The sequence below is a fragment of the Octopus bimaculoides genome, chromosome 9 (genome assembly GCF_046866305.1).
Source record: "Octopus bimaculoides isolate indiv1 chromosome 9, ASM4686630v1, whole genome shotgun sequence".
Lineage (NCBI taxonomy): Eukaryota > Metazoa > Mollusca > Cephalopoda > Octopoda > Octopodidae > Octopus > Octopus bimaculoides.
The window spans coordinates 68,558,761-68,581,152 of NC_142936.1; the positions used below are offsets into that span (position 1 = coordinate 68,558,761).

At 36.2% G+C, this 22,392-nt stretch overlaps 1 protein-coding gene across 1 annotated transcript; it reads right to left on the minus strand.

Moving 5' to 3' along the window:
• Nucleotides 1–14,774: 14,774 nt before the first annotated feature.
• On the minus strand, nucleotides 14,775–22,338 carry LOC106883047 (NADH dehydrogenase [ubiquinone] 1 alpha subcomplex subunit 7). The gene is made up of 4 exons (XM_014933920.3): nucleotides 22,230–22,338; nucleotides 18,774–18,820; nucleotides 16,794–16,940; nucleotides 14,775–15,006 (listed from the first exon to the last, which is right to left on the minus strand). Exons 1-4 carry the CDS (start codon nucleotides 22,287–22,289, stop codon nucleotides 14,919–14,921), a joined length of 342 nt encoding a protein of 113 aa, XP_014789406.1. The 5' UTR covers nucleotides 22,290–22,338; the 3' UTR covers nucleotides 14,775–14,918.
• Nucleotides 22,339–22,392: the final 54 nt, after the last annotated feature.

A 22,392-nucleotide genomic window follows, 5' to 3' on the forward strand; every position in this document is an offset into this window, starting at 1 on the left:
GGCTCAGTGGTTACAGTGTTGGATTGTAAAATTGTGGTTTTGATTCTTGGTCTGAGCGATGTGTTGTGTTCTTGAGCAAAACACTTCACTTCACATTACTCCAGTCCACTCATCTGGCAAAAATGAGTAATCCTGTGATGAACCGGCATCCTGTCCAGGTGGGGAATTTATACGCCATGGAAACTGGGAAACCGGCCCTTATGAATCGGCATAACTCGAGAAGGTAACCTTTACCTTTACCTTACCAGGCTAACCCAAGCCTCATGACTGGATTTGGTTCATGGAAATTGAAAGAATCCTGCCATATATATGTGTGTATGTTTGCTTGTGTGTGTGTGTGTGTGTGTGTGTGTGTGTGTGTGTGTATGTTTGTGTTTCCTTGTTTTGACACTGCATGATATTTGTAAATGAGTGCCACTGCCATAAAAGATATATTCTGTGAGAATATGTCCGGTTATATGGAAATATTATCTTGTTTGGAAACAGATGAGGGTTTGTAACAGGAAAGGCATCTTGCTATAGAAAATCTGCCTCAGTAAACTCTGTCTGACCCATACAGGCATGAAAAAATGGATGTTAAAACAACAATGATGACGATGATGATGATAGGGATAATACAATATTTTTTTAAGCTTTTCTGTCAAACCTGATTTAGAAAATAAATATCCAGTTTAGTTAATATTAGAGAACAAAAATGTTTTAAAAGTTAAAAAAAAACAGAAGGAAATTATGTTACAAAAAATATGGGTGTAACATGGTTTACAGATTTCAAGAATTTTGGCCTCGAGATCGAGATAACACAGAATCAAGAGTAATGGTGGTGCTGTATTGCAGACTCATCTAATCTTTGCTAGCAAAGGAAAAGAACAAGCTAACTACACTGGTTTTATGATGTAGCTGCTGGCATTTTAACTACTGCTACTGCAGCTGATGATGATGGTGGTGATGATAAAGATGATGATGATGGTTACAACACAATGCGCTCTTTATTCTACTTCTCCTCAAATTATGTTATTAATTTTTGTATACAAAGAGAATTCATTTGTTAGTAATGGAATGCAAAAGTTCTGAAGCATAATATTCACATGAGGAACTAGTACACTGCTTAAGTGTTATGTCAGCATGCCTCAACAACAACTTCCCTAACCCTTCACTCCACTAGTTGTAAGCAGACTGCCTGCTATCATATTACCATGCACTCGTTTCTCAATGTTGAACATGGCCATTGCTTTTGTGTCAAGAACCTCCTTGCCTAAAGTTTATCAATACCGTTTCTTTTTTAAAATATTTTTGGTGTTATTGAATTTTTTTTTTTTTACAGTAGGAAATGATTATTTTAAAAGAACTAAACTATGCTTAATGATATGTAGAGAGAATAGATTTGCAAGATAAATTTAATTAGCCAAGATGAAGTTTATATCTGCAATCTAAGATATTATGTGTCTAACTATTACATAAACCGATTGAGTAGTTACAATGGTAACACAATTATAAGAGTACAAGTTTAGTTAAATGTAATACTACTAAGAGCAAATAATCATTATTATTATTATAACATTTGTGTGTGCCTGTGCATGTATGAATAAATGAATATATGAATGCATGTGTGTATGTGTGTGCGTGCATGTGTGTATGTGCGTGCGTGTGTCTGGATGCATATGTGTGTGTGTGTGTGTGTGTATCTATGTATACTCTACTACTCTTTTACTTGTTTCAATCATTTGACTGCGGCCATGCTGGAGCACCGCCTTTAGTTGAGCAAATCGACCCCAGGACTTATTCTTTGTAAGCCTAGTACTTATTCTATCAGTCTCTTTTGCCAAACCGCTAAGTGACGGGGACATAAACACACCAGCATCGGTTGTCAAGTAATGCTAGGGGGACAAACACAGACACACATATATATATATATATATATATATACATATATACGACAGGCTTCTTTCAGTTTCCGTCTACCAAATCCACTCACAAGGCTTTGGTCGACCCGAGGCTAAAGTAGAAGACACTTGCCTAAGATGCCACACAGTGGGACTGAACCTGGAACCATGTGGTTGGTAAGCAAGCTACTTACCACACAGCCACTCCTGCAAATAAACGAATTAGAAAATGTACAGAGTATAGTTTATTTATTCTTTTATTTGTTTCAGTCATTTGACTGCAGCCATGCTGGAGCACTGCCTTGAAGGGTTCTTTTAGTCAAGCAAATCAACCTGAGGACTTATTTCTTAAGCTTAGTACTTATTCTATCGGTATGTCTTGCTGAACTGCTAAGTTATGGGGACACAAACACACCAACAATGGTTGTCAAGCAGTAATGGGGGGACAAACACAGACACACACAGATATATACACACACACACACACACATATATAGTTGAAAAGGGGTTAAGTGTCCATACAAATTGGAAATTATAGTTAAAAAAGTAAATAAAGTTGGAAAAGGCACAGAAGTATATTTTAGGGAATGTTTGATATTTTTGTTGCAGTGAGTGATTTAAAATATAACCAGATTTGCTGAATCCATCAAATATTAGGTAGAATTTTAAAGAGAGGAAAAAAAATTGGGAGTTAACAGTTAGTACCCATATTTGACTAAGAACTTAAATATGAGTACAAACTGTTAAACCCCAATTTTTTTCTTCTCTTTAAAATTCTTCCTAATATTTGATGGATACATCGAAACTGGCTGTATTTTTAATCAATCACTGTAACAAAAATATCAAACATTCCCTAAAATATACTTCTGTGCCTTTTCCAACTTTATTTACTTTTTTAAATATATGTGTGTGTGTGTGTGTGTGTGTTTGTATGTGTGTGTACATGACTCTAAATAAGTCATGTATGAAAGGAAGTTTAATAGAAAAGTCCAGTGGAAAAGCGTAGTTATGTTTGAATTAGGATATGACTTGACAGTTATAAACAATATTAGGTATGGTGTGTATTTAAAAATAATTGTGCGTTAGAATGAAATTAAACTAGTGAATGTAGTAAATAGGAGGCTGCTAGAATGCAACGAAAATGTAAGAACTAATACTCATTTGTATGTGTTAAATATAAGGAAATACTCATTTGTATGTATTAAATATAAAGAAAAATATAAAAATCAGGAAATTACTTGTTAATATTACATATATAGATAGTAAATACTTGCTGTGGCCATAAATATTATAAAGAACGTTCAGAGGTTTAGTTAAATGCAGTAAATTGAAAATAACAATGTAAGGGAGATAATATAGCTAGGAAAGAATTTTAAATTATGAGTATCGATATATAATGCATTGACTAATTTTAACATCTTCTCCATTTTTAACAAATTTGTTGAGTTCTATGGGATACCTTTCCATAAATTCACATAACACACCATATACAAGTATTATTTTCATATTCCCTAACTTATGCCAGAAAACTACCACCAAAATATGAAGAATCTTTATTAGAAATCATTTTTTGGAACCCTCCAAAATAAAAAGGATGAAATATAATTCAACCTTTTCACACACACACACACACACACACTTATGTATATATTTGAATAATGTGGGAAAACGAATTTCCAAATCGATCAGGTACACACCTGATCGATATATATATATATATATATATATATACAATGGGTTCTTTCACTTTCTGTCTATCAAACCCACTCACTAGGCTTTGGTTGACCCAAGGTTATACTGGAAGACACCTCTATAATCCATTGTGACTACTCTACAGCAAGCCCACTGACCATAATTCGTCTGACCATGAGAATCAATTCATCCAATTGCTGTGAATGGTTTCCCATTGTGTGGTTTACCTTTGATGCTGGTTTCATCTTCTTTAACCCTTTAGCATTTAAATTGGCTACATCCAGCTAAAATATTCTACTTGCTTTAAGTTCAAACTAGCCAAATCTGGCCCCTCACACCAACCCTACAACATCATTCTAAAAATTAACAGTTACTTTATCAAAATCTCAAAGCTGCAAGATGACGCATGATTAATTCAGAAAAATGAGAATAAGCAATACATTTGATAAAACAATCTGAATACCAAAGGGTTAAACTTTTTCATCCTTTTCCCCAAAGTATTCATGTCAATAGTGTCGTCTTCATAAGCAATCTGAAGCTTTCTGTGATATCATAGGTTTCAGCTCTACTCCATCAATGACGGTACGTTGCTTCTGTTTGCAACCTATTATTTGCCTGACAATGCAAATAATAGAATAAATTGCATGACAAAGAGATAAACTCTTCAACTGAATGAGATTGTAGTAGAGAGCAAGGTGGCTTTATGTAGGGTGCTGAGAGGCTAAAGTATGACAGGGGAACAGGTGCCGTGCTATAGAAGAGATACATGACTACTACCTGCATTTTATATAAGAGTGCGTGAGGTGAGTGACAGCTGGTTAGAGATCGGGGTAGAGGTTCATGTAGTGAATGATGAATGAAAATGGAGGTGTAATTGATAGTAAATATTGGAAGAAGTGGGGAAGATAAAAAGAGTAGGGCTGGCTCTTATATATCTGCTATATAGGAGCCATAACATAATCATTTATTCCTTTGCCATGTCTCTTTCTTTTATGTATGTGTATATATATATATATATATATATTAGCATGTAAATATTGGATTGGAAAGTTGACTTTTCGTTTGTTGATAGCTATTGCTAATGCTTATTGTTTGCACAAACTACCCATTTTTCATTTATTCAGGTCATTTGCAACATTTCACTTTGCTGGTAGAAAAGCATTCAAAAGCTACTCACAGAGACACACACTCCTTCTCTCTCTATGGTTGGCACTCCATCGGTTACGACGATGAGGGTTCCAGTTGATCCAATTAACGGAACAGCTAGCTCGTGAAATTAATGTGCAAGTGGCTGAGCACTCCACAGACACATGTACCCTTAACGTAGTTCTCGAGGGGATTCAGCGTGACACAGAGTGTGACAAGGCTGGCCCCTTTGAAATACAGGTACAACAGGAACAGGAAGAAAGAGTGAGAGAAAGTTGTGGTGAAAGAGTACAGCAGGGTTCGCCACCATCCTCTGCCGGAGCCCTGTGGAACTTTATGTGTTTTCGCTCAATAAACACTCATAATGCCCGGTCTGGGAATCGAAACCGCGATCCTATGACCGCGAGTCCGCTGCCCTAACCACTGGGCCATTGTGCCTCCACTCTCTCTCTATAAGATGTAAAGCATGAGCATAGAAACAACCAACCATCCAACCAGCCAACCAACATTTATACCAGCTATTATTATATAGAGTTCAAATAGCATTGGGGTCAGTTTGCCTTTTATCCTTTCAGGGTTGATGAAATAAGTACCAGTTGAACACTATGGTCAAAGTAATTGATTTACCCACTTCCCTTGAAATTGCTGGCCTTGTGCCAAAATTTGAAACCATCATTATAATGAGATGAAACATTCTGATGTCATTTAAAGATTACTGAATTACATTGGTTAGTATGACTTCGAATATTTAGAAGATGACAGTAAGTTTTACATGTTCCTGTAGTTTATATTTTTATTGGGGTTTCTTTCTATAGATCTGGACAACAAAAGCCTTGTGAGTAGATATGATAGACAGAAACTGAAAGAAGCTCATCATATGTGTGTAATGTGTGAGTGTATGTGTGTGTGTGGGTGTGTGTGTGTGCACGTGTGTGAGTGTATGTGTTAGAGTGTATGTGTGTGAGTGTGTGTGTGATTGTATGTGTGTGAGTGTTTGAGTGTATGTGTGTGTGTGAGTGTGTGTGTGTGAGTGTGTGTGTTTAAGTGAATGTGTGTGTGTGTGAGTGTTTGTGTGTGTGTGTTTGAGTGTATGTGTGTGAGTGTGTGAATGTGTGTGTGCGAGTGTGTGTGTGTGAATGTATGTGTGTGTGTGTTTTTGAGTGTATGAGTATCTGTGTGAGTGTGTGAATGTGTGTGTGTGTTTGAGTGTATGTGTGTGTGAGTGTGTATGAATGTGTGTATGTGTGTGTGTGTGCCCTTGTCTTGACATCATGCATCATGTAGACAAGCATCATTGTCACACAAGTCATGTCATTTATTTTCCAATCTTCCATGAAAACTTGTCATTGGGAAATATTTACCTTGCTTAGAAACAGGTGAGGGTTGATGAATGGAAGGGCATCCAATGAAAGAAAATCTACTTCAGTAAATTCTGTCTGCCCCATGCAAACATGGAAAAATAAATGTTAAAACGATGATGATGATGATGACAAGGACAACAACAATGACAACAGGAGGAAGAGGTTGTTGTTGATGATGATGATGATGATGATGATGATGATGATGAGAAGGAGGAGGAGGAGGAGGAGGAGGAGGAGGAGGAGGAGGTTGTTTATGATGATAAGGAGAAAGAGGCTGTTGATGATGTTGATGATGATGATGATGATGATGATGATGATGATGATGATGATAATGATGTCCCCACTGAATTTGCAGAGGCCTTATTTGACAATTTGGTCTTGTTATGGTGTCTGTCTCTCCCTCACCTTGGCAAAATTGAAACTCAGCACTGCTAGCTAACAAAACACTTGCCAATCAAACATCACACTCTTTTGCAATCAGGTAGACCAGGTCATTTGACAGTTGAGTGTTGTGACTAATGACATAATGCAGTACTTGATGATGGATTATCAACTGCGGACTTTTCAGTTCATTAATATCAATTGAAATCAGACAGTTTGACACATATCATAGATTTACGCATATCTATATTTGTTACCACCATAACCACCACCACCACATCACCATCACTACCAACACCACACCCCCACCAACACCACTGCCACCGCTGCCACTGCCACCACAATCACTACCCCCATCACCACTGCCATTGTTGCCGCCACTACCACCACCACCATCACCACCACCACCAACAGCAACACCACCACCAACACCACCATCACCACTACCACCACTTCAGCAGAATTTGAACTCAGAGCATAAAGACAGACAAAATGTCATTGAACATTTTGTCTGCTGATACACTAATGATTCTCTCAGCTCTCCGGCTTAACAATAATTTTTTCTATTACAGACAAGAAGCTTGAAATTGATGTAAAGACATGAAATGCCTCTAAACATTTTGTCTGGTGGGCTAACAATTCTGACAGCTTGCCAGATCATAATGATAATGGTCTCAAATTTTGGCACAAGGCCAGCAGTTTTAGAGGTGTGGTACATCAACTACATCAATGCTAGTGTTCAAGGCAATATCAATCTCAGTGACATTTGAACTCAGAATGCAATAATAAAAATAATAATCCTTTGTACTATAGGTACAAGGGAGTCGATTATGACCCCAGTATCCAACTGGTACCTATTTTAATTTTATTGAACCTGAAAAGATGAAAGGCAAAATCAACCTCAGCGGAATTTAACTCAAAACATAAAGACAGAGGAGAAGCCGCTAAGCATTTTGCCCAGCATGTTAACGATTCTGTCAGTTTGTCACCTTAATAATAATAATAATAATAATAATAATAATAATAATAATAATAATAATAATGATCATGATCATGATTTCAAATTTTGGCACAAGGTCAACAATTTCAGAGGTAGGGGGTTAGTTGATTACATTGACCTTAGTGCTCAATGTGTACTTTATTTTACTGACACCTCACTCACACACACACACACACACAATGACAAAAGGACAAAGTCAACCTCAAAGGAATTTGAACTCAAAACATAAAGCAGACAGAACAAAATGCTGCAAAGTATTTCGTCTGAACCACTAAAAACCTATAAAAATGGTTTCCAGTTGCTGTGTGGACTCAATTTTGATGTATGGAAAACTAGTTTCTCCTTGTTAAACATTTAAATCTTACTTTGATGCGTTTCCATCAATCTTAAAGTGACTATAATGATTAGATGCTGTTTATTTATGGGTAATTACATATTGAGCAACCAGGGCTGTCTATTATAACAAACGTTCTACTTGAAAAAGTTCCATAGTTGATATATAATTGATTAGGATAATCATTACTAAAGGAATGTCATCATATGAAGTAATCAAGGCATGACAACATAGATATTTAGCTTTTTTTAATTAATGAATATAAGGGAAATTCCCAAAGCGCTTTCAACTATGAATAACTGGGCATCGTATATACTTCATTGGTTGTAGTCTCACATCAGATATTCTTAATAAATCATTCTTTTAGAAATTTCTTGCCAAGATGTACTTGAAATGTTTTTTCTTTTAATATTTAACATGAAAGGCGGTGAGCTGGCAGAAATGTTAGCACATCGGGCAAAATGCTTAGCAGTATTTCGTTCATACATTCTGAGTTCAAATTCCGCCAAGGTTGACTTTGCCATTCATCCTTTTGGGGGGTCGATAAATTAAGTACCAGTTGTGTACTGGGGTCGATTTAATCAACTGGCCCCCCTCCCCCAAAATTTCAGGCCTTGTGCCTGAAGTAGAAAAGAATATTTAACATTAGTCAGAATTTAGTCCTAGTCCAAATCATTTCTTCCACTGGACTGCCACTGCTGCCAATGCCCTACCACCACCATCCTCCTCCTCATCATCATCATCAATCCTCATTATTACCAATCATCATCAGTCATTGTCACTGTCATCATTTTCATTAATCACCATCGTCAACCATCAATCATCATCATATTAACATCATTTTACATCTGCTTAACACGTGGGCATGAATTGGATAAGTTGTTACAGTGCAAGTCAGTGCTCCAGACAGACCAGAAGACCACGTCATACATTTCATTGTTTATATTTCCATGGCCAGATGCCCTTCATAATGCAGAATATACCGAATGTGTCTAATCATGGCACCAACAGTAGAGAGATTGTCAAAACCTCAGTCAGATTAAAGGGTCTGCAAGCCCTTACATTGTCTCTTTTTTCATCTTTCTTCCTTTCTGCTATATGAGTTAAAATGAGATTTGTTGAAAAAAGTTTCTATAGCCAAATGCCCTTTCTCTTACTAAACCACACATCTAGAAGTTAAGAGAACACCACATTCGATTTCGTAATGATTTGATCAATAATCCAGTTTCTTCACCTTCTCAACATCATTTCCCTTCCTTGCCAAGTCAATGAGGGAGCCTCTACAGCAAGCATGGCAACCTTTGTTGAGAAGTGGGCCACATGAGACATGGATTATCATTAGGTAGGCCACACAACTAAAAAAAATTCAAGGTAATTTTTCATTAAACATGCCATTCAGAAAGTCCTATGAGTCGCAGGTTGCCCATGAGTGCTCTACTGTATTACTGCTCTTTGCTAGAAATTGCAGCTAAAGCTCCCTCATATCACACCTTACAATAGTGGTTCTGAATTTTGGGGTATTTCATGATCCATTTGACATTTATTGTTATTAGGTCGTCAAGTATGAAATTTGTAGTAAGGTATATGGTAAACTTTGATCGCTGCTCATTTTATGCCGTTATTATATTTCGACAATCTTTATTTTTTATTAGAAAGCTGACACATCTATTTCTTTATTCTAACTCATTTTGCACTTTATAAAGTATTTATAAATTATTTTTTGCTATTTTCGTTTAGAGATGATAAGTCAGAAATTCATAGTTTTGAAATATGAGTTCTTTCTTGGACATACAGCATTACAGACAAATCAGAATATTTCATTCTAATGTTATTTCAGAGTATTTCATTCTAATGTTATTACACAGCAGACAATATCAAATTGGTTTGCAAAATTTCGTTCTGGTAAATTTGACCTCACAAATGAGCAACGTGGTCGACCAGAAACAAAAGTGGATAATGACGAACTGAAAGCCACCGTCGAGTCAGATCCATCTCAAAGTGCCCGTGAATTATCATTGTTGTTTGATGTTAGCAAGCAAACAATATTGACTCACCTAGTTCAAATTGGTAAAGTGAAAAGCTGGATAAGTGGGTTCCACCAGAACTTAATGAAAATCAGAAACAGCAACATTTGGAAGCCTGCATTATGCTACTTTCTCAAAATGATCCACTCTTATTTTATTGCAAGACAACGCCAGACCACACATCACAAAAATGACAATGGCGAAACTACAGGAGTTGGAGTTGGAAGTTCTCCATCATCCACCATACTTACCTGATCTTGCCCCCACTGACTACCACTTCTTCCAGAATTTGGATAACTTTTTGATAGGAAAAAAATTTAATTCTGGGAATGCTGTAAAACAGGCCTTCCAAGATTTTATTGACTCTAGATTACCAGGCTTTTACAGTTCTGGGCTAGACAAGCTACTGCTGAAATGGCAAAAGTGTAGCAGATTGTGTTCTTCAGCAAGACACTTCATTTCACGTTGCTCCAGTCCACTCAGCTGACAAATATGAGTAGTACCTGTAATTCAAAGGGCCTTGTCACACTGAATCTCCCTGGGAACTACATTAAAAGTACACATATCTGTGGAGTGCTCAGCCGCTTGCACATTAATTTCACAAGCAGGTTATTCCATTGATCAGGTCAACTGGAACTCTCATTGTAACCAACAGAGTGCCAGTATATATCATCATCATCATCGTCGTCGTTTAACGTCCGCTTTCCATGCTAGCATGGGTTGGACGATTTGACTGAGGACTGGTGGACCAGGAGGCGACACCAGGCTCCAATCTGATTTGGCAGAGTTTCTACAGCTGGATGCCCTTCCTAACGCCAACCACTCCAAGAGTGTAGTGGGTGCTTTTACGTGCCACCGGCACGAGGGCCAGTCAGGCGGTACTGGCAATGGCCATATATATATATATATATATATATATATATATATATACATTCAATTCAGTTTTAAATGTTTTTTCCATGCCAACATGCATTAGATGAATACATTATCGAGGTAATGTTTAACAGCTGGATCCTCTTCCTGTTTTCAAGGGGTAACTTATTCTGTACATTTTCAAAAGGTGAAAACCTTTGGCAGAAGAAATGGCATCTTCTCTAAAGATCACTTTCAGCTGAGTGATCTTTGGAGAAGCATAAATGTAAACAAGGTCATAGACATTGATTGGCAAATTACTTTATTAACTCTGGAAAGATAAAAAGAAAAGTTGGCCGAAGCTGGATTTGAACTCAAACCATAAGGGGCTTTAGATTAATTCTGCAAGGCATATTTTGTCTGGTATTCTAATCATTCTACCAAGTTCTTCTGCTGTAATTCAGTGTTACTGAGGACAGCCTGTTGCAGACACTTTATAAACTGATATGGATTAATTAAACAGTGAAGTAAGTGCTGATGTCTATATTGCTGTAGGCATGACAACTTTAATTAATCAAGACACCTGTACAGTGGCAAGTCAAATCTTGTTAAACAATGATTAACTAAACCAGAGGTAAGGGAGGCAACTCAAAATACAAACAGATTCTGTACTAAACGCTTAATAAGACCTGAAAATAATACTGTTTGTGTGGAAAGAGAGAAAGGAGTTTGATCTTTTAGCAAAAATGATGACAGTTCCAAAATTTCGGTTTTATTAGACCTCATCCGTTAAAGCATGGTCATTTATAGATGTACTAGATTAATGGCAATAGAGAAATATTTATGAATACAGATTGATGAATATATGATGTGACAAAATAATATAGAGATCAAAGATAATATTCCAAAGGACATCATACAAATTGAAAATAGAGAAGCAAGTGTTAATATAAGTAATATAGTAAGCACAATAACTTTCTCCTTCTTTCAACCACAACCAAGATATATTCCATTGTGCTATGCTAGGGATTTTGTATTCCTCATTCACTTTGATAAATCCTCAGTTTCATATCTCTGCCAATAACATCGATATAGTTAGTAGTTTTTGTCCTCCATTAGGTCACAGAAATCTTCAAAATATAACATCTGATACTGGTAGAAGCAGGCAGTAAAGCCTACTCTGCATTGAGCATTATTCGTAGAGGAGGACGGATAACTTTAATTAACAAATAAGTTGAGGGTGGGGGCAGTTTGGATCTGCAGAATACAGTTCTCTAGTGTCAGCAACATCTACCTCGTGTACATACATACTTCATATATATATATGACACCTTCAATCTCAGTATGCAGGATAAAATCAAAGAAATAAGAATTAAAGGTACAGTGCACGCAGCATAGATAGAAAATCTCCTTGACTGGGTATGTTAACACAAAAATAGTGTTTAACTAATTAATATTGGATGGTGAGGTGGAATTGTTTAGTAACCTCATTACAATAGAAATCTTATGTTTCGATCTTTTCTAATCTAAGGCATGCAATAGCTTTAGATGAGATGGAGTAAACTACAGGACTTTGAGCTGAATCTATGCTGCATAAAATGATTGAACAAAGATACTAGTATTTTATTTCTGTGGAGATTGAATACACAAAAGTGAAGAAGAAAAATCTTTCCACTACACATTCCATCTGAGCCATGCAAGGATGGGAAAAATGGACATTAAAACGATGACAATGTTGTGTTAGCAGAGTTTCTGTAGTTAACTTAAAGCTGTTGTTGTTTAACCCCAGGCTCTTATCTATTCGGTAAATGATCAAAGGCATTGCACATGACCAGCCTATATTTAAGGTTGTCTTGAACTACATTATCAATTGTACGATTCTATTTTAGTCTTTAACATTGTTGTTGTTGGCACTCCGTCGAGGGTTCCAGTTCTGATCAACGGAACAGCCTGCTCGTGAAATTAACGTGCAAGTGGCTGAGCACTCCACAGACTCGTGTACCCTTAACGTAGTTCTCGGGGATATTCAGCGTGACAAGGCTGACCCTTTGAATTACAGGCACAACAGAAACAGGAAGTAAGAGTGAGAGAAAGTTGTGGTGAAAGAGTACAGCAGGGTTCGCCACCATCCCCTGCCAGAGCCTAGTGGAGCTTCAGGTGTTTTCGCTCAATAAACACTCACAACGCCCGATCTGGGAATCAAAACTGCGATCCTATGACCGCGAGTCCACTGCCCTAACCACTGGGCCATTGCGCCTCCACAGTCTTTACCATAGTAGATTTCAAACAGCAATATATCCACACGGCTCATGTTTTCACAGAAGACTAGAAATGAACAATGTAGCTTGTGACAGTGACTCTCATTTACAACTATTATGCAATGTCATGAACACACACACACATACAGAGTCCACCAAAAAAATGTATAAACACTTCAAGAAAGGAAAAATCTGTATATTTTAATTCAGTGTTATGGCAATTTGATAAAACATCTATATTTATAGAGGTATTTACACAAATTAAATATTTATACAGATTTTTCCTTTCCTGAAGTGTGTATACAATTTTTTGGCAAACTCTGTACATGACAAGCTTCTTTTTAAAAATATCTTTCAAACATCTATTAAACCACAGGCAAGAGCAGTCATGGTTTTTCAGCTCCCTACTTCTCCTCACAACTGCATCTTTTGCTGAAATACTGTGTAGTCAATGAATGACTTCATTGATTACTAATGGCTGAAACTTCTTCAAGCCACAGACAGGAAACCTCTCATAGTGGCAGCTGGGGTATCACACAATTCTGACAATGAAGTATCATCACTTCTGTAGCTTCAAGTACATTGGAATAGGCAGGAATAGTTGGTATTCTTGGGTTCTTTGTTGATGTCTTCATTGATCACCAATATCATATTAGACATCTTGTTCACTTTTATTTATTTTTTTTTTTTTTAGTAGTTGCTAGGTCATCAACAAATTTGACAAACCAACACACTAGCAGCACATTATGCTAATTTCAATTCTTTCCAAGAACTAAAATTTCCTATTTCTACCGTAAAACAGCATTGTGTTTCTAACATTTACTTTTTTTGCAAAATCATGCAAAACTTTTGGTATTTCAATTTTAACTAATTAAATAAATGCAGAAAATGTTTAAAAAAAGAAGCAGAAATACTTAACTAAAGATTATGGGGAATTTAGAAATTGGTACAAATAAGCCAAGATAACAATAATGCTTCTGATATAGGGACAAGTTTTAAGATGGTGAGCTGGCTGAATCATTAGCACACTGGGCAAAATGCTTAGTGGCATCTTGTCCAACTTTACATCAGAGTTTAAATTCTGCTACGGTCAACTTTGCCTTTTATCCTTTCAGGGTCAATAAAATAAGTACCAGTTGAGCACTGGGATCAATGTACTCAACTTACCTCCTCCCTCAAAATTGCTGGCCTCATGCCAAAATTTGAAACCAATATAGGAACATACCTTCAAAATTAGGAAGAGGGGAAGGTTAGTTGATTAAATCAACTCCAGTTGACTAATGCTTTATCAAACTCAGAACATAAGAGCCAGAACAAATACCACAAGGTATTTAATTACAATCGTTTCTAATAAAGGCACAAGGACTGAAATTTGTGGGATGAAAGCAGCCAATTATTTCGACCACAGTACTTGACTAGTACTTTATTTTATTGACAATATATATGCACTCATAAAGAGCCTTAAAAACCTTCAAGTTTTATAAATAGCCTAGCATTTTCTGACTTTCTTCAAAAATGAGGAACAGTGATTGAAAATATCAGGCTCAAATAAGTCTAATTTCAAAATATTTACTCATATTAATACTTATATCTGACATGTATTGAAGCTAAAATACTGAATGAACATAATTTTCTCTCTTTTGAGAGCAGTGTTGAGATTTTTTTACCTCCTTTCTTTGTTTTGTTTAAATTTCAATAAAAAGATCTACTAATTATTTATTAAGTGTCTATTTTATTATCTTTGGTATTGATAATATCAATTAATTCAGTATGTACAATAATATTTCTGCATCACAGAAAAAGATACCTGGCACTCTCTCAGAAGTCAGGAACATAACCACAAACATTTACAAACTTGTATTTAATTCTATAAATAACTTGTTTTTTTCTGATTCTTACACAAGCAATTCTTTTGAATTTTATCAAAGGACTTCTCAGCCAAGGTAGCATGGTCGTGTGTAAGCAACATTATCTAATCAGATATTAATCTTCATTTCGTCTTGAATTCTGATTTCCCTGTAGACCAATCATAACCAAAGCCAGGAATTGGTGGCAGTTTTTTTACTGTTTCTTGAGACCTATAAATAAATGAAAGCAAGATCCACAATAAGAAAAGGATTTAAAAACAAATTTCTTTCAATCTCATCATCATTTAACATCTACTATTCCATGAATGTGTGGGTCAGACAAAATTTGCAGAGGTAGATTTTTCTACAGTCAGATACCTTTCCTGTCACCAACCCTCACCTGCTTTTCCATAGAAGACTGGAAATGAATGTGAAAGTGACACTCACAAACATCACATGATGTCAAGTCAAGGAGACAAACATACATCTATAAGAGTGTGTGAGTGTGTGTATGCACACACACACAAGCTTTTAGTCACCATCTACCAAATTCACTCACAAAACTTCAATAGAAACATTTCCCATTTCCTCGTGGTGCCATTCAGTAGGACTGAACCTGAAACCATGTGGATGGGAAGTAAAAGAATACTGCACAAGATTTGTAAAAGATGATACTGTATTACTTCTACGTGGACAAGAATTGAAATCTCACTATGTAAAGAAAGAAATTAATGCTGATCTGCACCAACAAAGCAATATTGACATACCTAATCAAGGTACATAACTCTGCCTGTCTTCTGTGATAGCTCTAGCTTCCTCTGTCAAAGGTTTTCAAACTGACAAATACCAGGCCTTCACCTGTATATTAGTCTATATTAAAATCATTTGTTTGCAATTATCCAAGAAAATAGGTCCAACTATTGTGCTCTTCGCGTTTAAAGCACAAAGAGAAATAATATTTTTCTTGAAAACAGATGAGGGTTGGTAACAGAAGGACATTTGACCATAGAAAATCTGCATTAAGAAACTCATGCAAGTGTGGAAAAGCAGATGTTAGAACGATCATGATAATGACTGCACACACACACACACATATATATATATACATATATATATATACATATATATATATATATATATTGCTAAGAAGTCAGAGTTACTTTTACTCTCTCTCTCTCTCTCTCTCTCTCTCTCTCTCTCTCTCTCTCTCTCTCTATATATATATATATATATATATATATATATATATATATATATATATGGTGTAAAGCACGACTGGAGAAATCAACCACCATTTACATCAGCTTGCACAAAATTCTCCTTTACAATAGTTGAAAAATGCTTAAAAAAGTTGATATCATCTTCTTAGTCTTTACTGTGTTCTTTTGCTTACTTCTTGATATGTTTGCTAGAAAATACTAATATCCTAAGAATTGACTCCATGTTGGAATTTGCATTCATAACACAATAGAAAATGTAATACTGTTCCCTATCAAGACACAATTCAAATAAGCACTTATATGCTTTACACAGTCTAAAGTATACTGCAAACACTTACACAACACCACTAACAGTATTTACACTAAATCAATGTTGTTGTTGTTGGCACTTCGTCGCTTACGACGTCGAGGGTTCCAGTTGATCTGATCAACAGAACAGCCTGCTCGTGAAATTAATGTGCAAGTGGCTGAGCACTCCACAGACACGTGTACCCTTAACGTAGTTCTCGGGGATATTCAGCGTGACACAATGTGACAAGGCTGACCCTTTGAATTACAGGCACAACAGAAACAGGAGGTAAGAGTGAGAGAAAGTTGTGGTGAAAGAGTACAGCAGGGTTCGCCACCATCCCCTGCCGGAGCCTAGTGGAGCTTTAGGTGCTTTTGCTCAATAAACACTCACAACGCCCGGTCTGGGAATCGAAACCGTGATCCTGTGACCGCGAGTCCGCTGCCCTAACCACTGGGCCATTGCGCCTCCACTAAATCAATGACATCACACATATATAAAAGACTTACTCAGCAGATTCTCCTGCAGCAATAGCTGGTGTTGGGCTGTAAGCTACTACTGGTGGCAAAACCTCTCGACGAGCATCTCGAGTATAATAATAGTTACCAGAAAGTTTATGATGAGGACCTACAGGTAAGCTTGGAGGTGGTTGAGTTCTGAAGTGAGAAAGAGACAGAAGAAACATGGGTAGTTCAAAATAAAAATACTTTCACAGAATCAATAATAAAATAAAAGTAGTGCTAGTTAGTGCCACAAAAAAAAAAACACCCAGTACACTTTATAAAGTGATTAGCATTAGGAAGGGAATCCAGCTATAGAAACTATGCCAAAGAAGATATTGTGTGCATATAAGTGACTAAGACTGCAACATTCCTCTTAGAACAGGATGGTCTGTTGCAGGGTTAACTTCCCAGCTATTGCTGGAACTCATTTATAGATGAATGAAGTGATGTGAAATGAAGTGTTTTACTCAAAAATACAATACACAATCCAGTCAGGGAATTGAAACCACAATCTTACAATTCTGAGACACACAACTTCATGATGCCTGATTACTGAGCTAAATCTCTTCAACCCTTTTTGCTACTGTGTTTCTGTTAAAATAGATCGTTTTTGTTTCAGTTAATATTGAAAATTAATGAAAAATTTAGTAAAATAATTTTATCCTTATTAAGCAGGTATTTGGAACATAAATCAACATGAAGTTTTGATGAAAGGTTTTAATTTAAAATTATTTTAAAGCAAGAAGTTTGTAGCACTGGACCAAGGGCATCCTAGGTGGATTAGTATCAAAGAGATAATTAAGATGAAAAATATGGGAAAGTGTTACTATTACTTATTTTATAATTCCAGAAGGAAAAAAAGCAAAGATAACTAACAACATTTGAATTCAGAACAGTAACAAAGTGAATTAAATAATGAAAAATCTCATAAATTTCTGCAACCATTTTCAGTGCCTTCAACAAATGAAATAATACAGAAAAGGGGTTGAGTTATTTCCATTCATCATAGATATTCTACAGGGTGTCCACAAAGTCTGGGTAGATGGGGATTAACACATACTTAAAGAAATTATTTATATTTAATTGTTTATGTTATGATTTTATTTACTCCATGTACCCACATAGGGATTAACACATACTTTAAAAAATTATTATTTCTTATATTTTATTGTTTATGCTATGATTTTATTTACTCCATGTAGCCAGACTTTGTGGACACCCTGTAGAATAACCAACATGAAAGAAAGACAAATCTAAGGGAGATAATCGATTGTAGCAAAGTACACGTTCAACATTCATAACAGGAAATAATTGCACAGAATGGGAAAATATATCCTCCAATTGCTAGTAGTAGTTTAGTTAGGTCAAATATATCTTTATTTGCAGGGTTAATAAAGTGCAGGTAAAGTATTAGGTTATATTCTTCTTTCTTTTCTGAAGAAATTGGCAGTGTTCAGGCCTGGCGAGATATGGGCTGTCAGGTTTATAATGCCTATGATACATTACATAAGACAACCGCGTATCTGCAACACTTTCAAGAGTTGAGGATCCAAAGAAAGAAATAGATGAGTCAGATTGTGAAAAATCTAATTGGCAACAGTTACTGTCAACATTAAAAAAAAACAAAAACTTATGCCCACAATACAACAGAATGGGATCAAACTCTAAAAAATATAACAAAGTAAATTTCTTAACCACATGGCCAAGCCTGTGCTTATATGATGGCATTCCTTCGATGTAACTCGACAAAATCAAAACATCTCACTTCGGGTACTTCCGTAGGTTGTGGAATATAGATATAACGAAATTATGCCAGCAATGTCGCATTTTAAGCTTGAAGCAAAAGAAAATTAGCCTCAATGGATTCTATCTGACCCATGCAAAATCAGAGAAACACAATTTATTAAAGTTTAAAGAAATCATTTTACAAATGTTACTCTTGACATGCAACAAAATTATAACTAATTTCATAATTTTCTTTTTTACCTTTTAGCATATTCTTCTTCATAACGAAGAGGTGATTGATGCTTGAACTGAAACAAAAACAAATGGAAACGTATTAAAACATAGATTAGTTTATCAACATGAATTTATTCTCCATGACTTTGGACATTAACCCTTTTATTACCATATTTCTATTGGAATACACTGCCTTTATTTCAAATAGTATCATCATCATCGTTTGACATCTGTTTTCTATGCTGGTATGGGTTGGACGGTTTGACAGGAGCTGGCCAACTGGGGAGCAGTCTGGACCCCAATTTTCTTTTGTGGCATAGTTTCTACAGCTGGATATCCTTCCTATTGCCAACTACTTTACAGAGTGTGCCGAGTGCTTTTCACATGCCACACTTATACAGCATGATTGCATTATATGTGGCAGCAGCACCTGTAAAGGACAGGCCTGTATGTATGGATGGCAGCGATTTTATTTAACTTGACATGTCTTCTCAAGTGCGACAAATCACAACTCCTGGTTCCTCAGTGAGGCCCAGCACCTGAAGATCCTTTTTCACCACTTCATCCTACAGCTTCTTGGGTCTACCCCTTCCACAGGTTCCCTCCATGATTAGAGCTTGGCACATCTTTATGTAGCTCTCTCCTCATCTATATGCATTACACTACCAAACCAGCATAGTCTTCTCTCCTCTTAAATAAAGAAATTAGTAAAATAACTTTGTCATTATTATGTTGGTGTTTAGAATATAAATTAACATGAAATTTTGATAGGAGGTTTTCAGTTAGATTACATTAAAACATTTTGCATCATAGAAGTAGGGGCAGTCTCAGGTTGGTTGGTATCAAAAGGGTTAATTTTCATTGAGGAAGTGAGTTAGCAGAAATGACAATTTCAGACTAAATGTTTCGTGGAATTTAATAAAATTTTGAGTTCAAATCATGTTAGGGCTGCAAATGCTTTATATTTTCTCAAATTAATTGTACCAGTGATACACTGGTGCCAATTTCTCTGGTAACTTTATACCAAGAAAAATGTTAGCTCAACATCAAAAAGAAATGAAATATATATTAATATTCTTCAGTCTTTCTTGATATAAATGTCCTTATATTTATCAAAGAAAAAAGGCTTCAGTTCTGATGAGGCACAAACAGACCAGTTTGGGAAGGTAAGAATACCATCACAGGGAGTGTATTTTATCATTTCCTACATCAGTTTACTCCACAGCCTTTAATCCCTCAAGCTATAGTCTGAGAGGACAGATGCAACTCACAGTTGTAAGACACAGTGTTGTTTAATCCTTCTGTTTCTATATTCCATTGAAATACACTACTTTTGTTTCAATTGATTTTGAAAATAATGAAGAACTTAGTAAAAATAACTTTGTCATTATTAAGCGGAGGGAAGTTGTGGAAGAGGGAAACCCAGGAAAACATGGGATGAAGTTTTCAAGGCCAATCTGAAAGCACTGAGCCTTACAAAGAAGATGACAGAGAACCAAGATATGTAGCATATTGTTGTACTTGAGAAGACCCACCCACCACAACAGAAATGAGATCCTAAAACCAAGGTGCCATGTAAAAAGTATCAATGCTGGTGCAATTTAAAAAGCACCTGTGATGGTGCCACATAAAATGCACCCAGTACACTCTGTGGAGTCATTGGTATTAGGATGGACATCTAGCTGTAGAAACCAAACCAAAACAGACTATGGAACCTGTTGCAGACTCTGACCTTACCAGTTCCTGTCACGCCATCCAACCCATGCCAGCATGGAAAACAGACATAAATTAACACAAAATTTTGATTGAGAGTTTTCATTTTAAATCACTTTTAAACGGGAACTTTGTATCATAGAACCAGGTGTGCTCTCAGATGGGTTGGTATCAAAAAGATTAATTTATTGGCATTTCAGTAAATTTAGAGTAAACAATGAGAAACTAATATAGTACAAACATCAAGAGACCCTCTCCCCCAAATTGTTAACATAACCAGGAATCCAATGTACACATATAGCTTCACTAATATGTACAGTAATAGAAAACAGTGGTATAGATCAAAAGAATCCGAATTAGAGTGTTTGGTCAAACTAGACTAATTTTTAAAAAAATTTTTGTCACCGGGTCAAACGCTTTAGTTTGACCAGCAGGAAGGAATTTCAACCATGTTTCGTGGTCTGCTACCGCAACAGCTCCTTTATAGGATCCAGTTAGCTCAAGACATCATCAGGAGGAACCACGTCCGGTTTCGGCCCCTACTCCTCTACCGTTTTGACGTGGCGGGGCCCCCCCTTTTCGGAGGTGTCTTCAGCTCTGGTGTTGGGTGCATGTCTTCTTTCTTCTATTCCCTGGCCTCTTCGATGCAGCATCAACGAGTGTCAGCGTCCAACTACCTGCTGCTAGGCTCCAGCAGGCTGCCCCTGCAAGTTGTCACGTGACACTGTCTAAGGTCACGTGACAACTTGCTGGGGCAGCCTGTCATTTAATGTCTGTTTTCCATGCTGGCATGGGTTGGATGGCTTCACAGGAACTGGTAAGGTCAGAGTCTGCAACAGGTTCCATAGTCTGTTTTGGTTTGGTTTCTACACTAATATGTACAGTAATAGAAAACAGTGGTATAGATCAAAAGAATCCGAATTAGAGTGTTTGGTCAAACTAAAGCGTTTACACCTATTAAACTAATTTTTTTTTTTAAATTTGTCACCGGGTCAAACGCTTTAGTTTGATCAGCATATATTATCAAAACTTCAAATTATTATAATTATTTTACCAAAAAAACATTAGCTGCACGGAAGCTTTATTAAAATACAAGCACAATTAGAAACGTCAACAGAGAAGGTACTTGTAAATATCTGACACATTCGTGCTTTTATGAGTCTACATTCATATTGGGTTTCTTAGTTCCCTAGAAAGTGGGGCTTTGTTATTTTTGTGAAAATTGAAGTGTGTTTTAGTTTTTTTTTTTTTTTTTTTCAATTAAAGCTTTTTCAACTGATTTTAAAGGAGAAAACACCCAGTAATCTGTGACGACAATTTAAAGTGAAAAGTGGAGCCACAGCGAAATTAAAACACAGAACAGTGAAACAGTAAAGTATTGAATTTAGTGGTGTTTCGTTAAGGTATTCACCATAAAGATCGAAGCTTAAACACGTAGGACCATATTAAAAGACCAATTTAACTTTTGTACTGCAAAAGCGAGGAAGCGAAGTTAAAAGACCAATTTAAATTTAGATCTGTAAAAGCGAGGAAACCCAATATTTTGATGTTCATCGTCGTAATGATACATAAGGATCGAAATAATTTTTAAATGTAAATTATGATTGACATGCAAGCTATGTCCTTGATCACGTTCAAAGTCACTATTAACACACTCCGGCAAGGAGATTCCTAAATAAAATATTTATAAATAACAATGTGTATATAGTCATGAACTAACATCATACATGTTTGCGATATTTGTAAAAAATACACCACCAGTTAACTTACTCCGAGGAACCAATTCCGAATTGTAGCTATGATAGGTGTCACCGTCCTCCGCTGAGCCATGATTGAATAAAAACAAAAACAACACACACTGATTGTAGGTTCGCAGTAAATTTTGTTAAGGCGAAATAGATAACGACAAACATATGTAAATGAAACGTAACTA

Excerpts from the sequence above, each read along its gene's own strand:
- LOC106883047 (XM_014933920.3), bottom strand. The coding sequence starts at position 22,289 with ATGGCTCAGCGGAGGACGGTGACACCTATCATAGCTACAATTCGGAAT. Across the intron at positions 16,941-18,773 it reads GAAGAAGAATATGCTAAAAG|AACTCAACCACCTCCAAGCT; the intron begins GTAAAAAAGAAA and ends TTCTCACTTCAG. Across the intron at positions 15,007-16,793 it reads GCTGCAGGAGAATCTGCTGA|GTCTCAAGAAACAGTAAAAA; the intron begins GTAAGTCTTTTA and ends ATTTATTTATAG.